The sequence below is a fragment of the Merops nubicus genome, unplaced genomic scaffold (assembly GCF_000691845.1).
Source record: "Merops nubicus isolate BGI_N331 unplaced genomic scaffold, ASM69184v1 Scaffold42927, whole genome shotgun sequence".
NCBI classification, from domain to species: domain Eukaryota; kingdom Metazoa; phylum Chordata; class Aves; order Coraciiformes; family Meropidae; genus Merops; species Merops nubicus.
Window position 1 is genome coordinate 1 of NW_008621711.1, and position 2,754 is coordinate 2,754.

The 2,754-nt window shown below is 60.4% G+C and overlaps 1 protein-coding gene across 1 annotated transcript; it reads right to left on the bottom strand.

Moving 5' to 3' along the window:
- Positions 1–230: 230 nt before the first annotated feature.
- LOC103777029 (ras GTPase-activating-like protein IQGAP3) lies at positions 231–2,671 on the bottom strand (the record flags this gene model as incomplete). Its single annotated transcript, XM_008944567.1, has 6 exons — positions 231–394; positions 676–754; positions 1,120–1,298; positions 1,910–2,023; positions 2,357–2,424; positions 2,595–2,671. Coding segments are annotated over 6 exons (681 nt in total), but the record flags the coding sequence as incomplete, so codon positions are not given.
- Positions 2,672–2,754: the final 83 nt, after the last annotated feature.

The window sequence follows — 2,754 nt, forward strand, 5'->3', positions numbered from 1 at the left end:
CACCCTCAGCATCACAGTTCTTCCTTCTCTCTGGTCTAGTCTGAATCCCTCTCAGTTTAAAACCCATCAGCCACAGGCCTCACAGATGTCTGGACAAACACCCACCCCCCTCCCACCCTGCCCGCACAGCCACCCTCAGACCCCTTGCAGAAAGCTGCTGATCCCCAGAGTGACCCCTGCTTGAGGGGACCCCCTCCTCCTGGGGTACCCCCCATCCTGCCAGCCCCTACCAGTGCCTTCTGCTCCCTCTCCTCGCTGAGCTGCTGCAGGTAGTGGTGGAGGTTGTCCCTCTGGAGGCAGCGCAGGGCCAGGGCAGGGTCCTGCAGTGCCTGGTACAGTGCCAGCGGGTCCCCTCTCTCCAGGGCCTCATCCACCTCCTCCAGAGCTCCGTGCACTAGGAGAGAGCCCAGATGGCACCCAGAGGTGAGCAGGGAAATCATCCCATGCCTCCAGGGAGCCAAGGGAGCTGGGGTTGAAGCTGGTGTATCCATAAGTTCAGTTTCTCCTCGGCACTGCACACCCAGCCCTGCTCCCCACCCTGCCTGAAGCTGACCTGGGCTCCTTTCTGCTGTGCCCACCACCCCAGGCAGGTTCTCCCCAACAGCCTGGGCTGCCACAGTCCCACCAGTAAGCTCTGGAGGCCCTGCAGGAGGGAAAAGCCACAGCTTCACTCACCATTCACTTTGTTGATGTTCCCTTGGATTTCAGCCTGGGTCAGGCACCGGTCATAGATGTCCTCTCCCTCAGGGATCACCTGCAGGTACTGGAGAAGGAGTCCCCACCCTGAGCTTTCCACCCAAGCTCACCCCAACAGCACACATGGGTGGTCCCCTGCAGGTGCCTGGGCTCCTCTCCCAAGCTCCAGGTCAAACAGCTCCCACAGCAGAATCATTTCCCCACCACGTTCCTCCCCATCCTCTGATCATCAACAGTTGGACTCGATCTTAAAGGTCTCCTCCAACCTAAACAATTCTATGATCAGCACAAGGGCTCCCAGGCCACGTGTTACCCACCAAACATGGGGACAACCTCTAAGAGGAGCCCTTCCAGCTGGAAGCACCCACCAGCACATCAGCAAAAGGGCTGCTCCCCTCCTAGCCCCCCCCATGCTCTCCTCACCCTGTTCCTGGCATTGCTGCTCTTCTCCAGCTTCGCCTGGTGGAGCACCTCTTGGTAGGCATCAGCCAGCACCTCACGCAGGTTGAGGAGCATGGCACTGGGGTTGCTCAGGGCCACCATGGTCTGAGCTGCCACCCCCTGCTCCACAGCCTCGTTGATGGCCAGCACTGCAGCGTGGACTGCGGGCAGAGAGGGTGGGCAGCTGGTGAGGTGGGGCATGGAGAGCTCGATGGACCACCCACCCCAGCCCTGCACCCAGTAGGATGAGCTGCACCACGTGTGGTGGTGGGAACTGCCCTGCTCAGAGGACAAGCTGCAGTCTCCAGGGCCCAGGAGGTTTCTGTGTCTCTGCAGTGAGCCCGGCTGATGCAGAAGCCCAGGGGCTGCGGGGTGGGAGGGGGCTGCACCAGCTCTTCCAGCCATGGTCAAAGGAGAACAGCCAGGTGCCTCCACACCATCTCCCAGAGCATGGATCATAGAACCATGGAAATCTGGAGGTAAACTCTCTCCTGCTGGGCTCCCAGCAGAGGGGTTCCCCCCTCGGGGCATTGCTGGGGCTCCTCTGGCCCCGCTCCAGCAGCTCCCTGGCTCTGCTGTGCTGAGGACTCCAGAGCTGCCCCAGCACTGCAGGGGGGGCTCCCCAGAGGGGGCAGAGGGGCAGGATCCCCTCCCCTTGACCCTTGATCTGATGAGATGCATCTCCCAGAGCATCTCTCAGCACATCCCTCGGCTGGCTGGCCCCAGCTGGGACTTTCAGGGGCCCTGTTGAGATCCTGCTCCAGCCCATCACCTGCTGCTTCATCCACCGAGAGCTCGTTGGCCAAGATGCCCCCGATCTTGCTGAAGGTGGGCAGCTGCAGGCCATACTTCTCCAGCTCCTTCTTCATGTTGTTGATCTCTTCCTCTGGAGCAGAGCATAGAGAGAGCACCACTCAGCACCAGCACCATGACCCAGCACTAGAGCAGGGACAACCAAACCAGGGGGGTGCAGAAAACGCCCACACTGGGGTCAGCATCACTGGGGCAGCTTTGGAAAAGCTCACCCAAGGTCTTCGTGGCTTAGTGGTCACAGTAGTGTTGGGTGTTGGTTGGACTTGAAGATCTTAGAGACCTTTTCCAACCTTATATGACTCTATGATTCATCCCCCACATCCCTCCCACCATGTGGATCCCAGAGTGGTGTTGGCAAACCCTCCTCCCCAGCCCCCAGCCCAGGTGCCCCCGCATGGTGCCATACCTGTGAAGTCCACTTTGCCATACAAGTCCTGGATCTGAGGAGCCAACCCCAGCTTGAAGAGGTACAAGCTGAAAGAGGAACCAGATGCACACCATGACCACACGAGTCACTTGCTTCCCCCTCCCAGTGCTTCTACAACAGCCTAGGCCACAGCCCCAACCCTGCCAACGAAGGGCTCAGGAGCACAAACACGACCCAGGACACACCTTGGCCCCGGTGCCAGGCCATGGGCACCCACCTGAGCGCGTGGATGCAGTAGATCACCCGGGGCATGTTCTTCTTGTCGTAGATGTCAGTGGTCTCCGGGTGGAAAATCTGCCAACGAGACACCAGACGCCTCAGGTGGAGCTGGCACCGACGGCCCACGGGCAGGAGGGTGGGGGGGACAGAGATGAAGC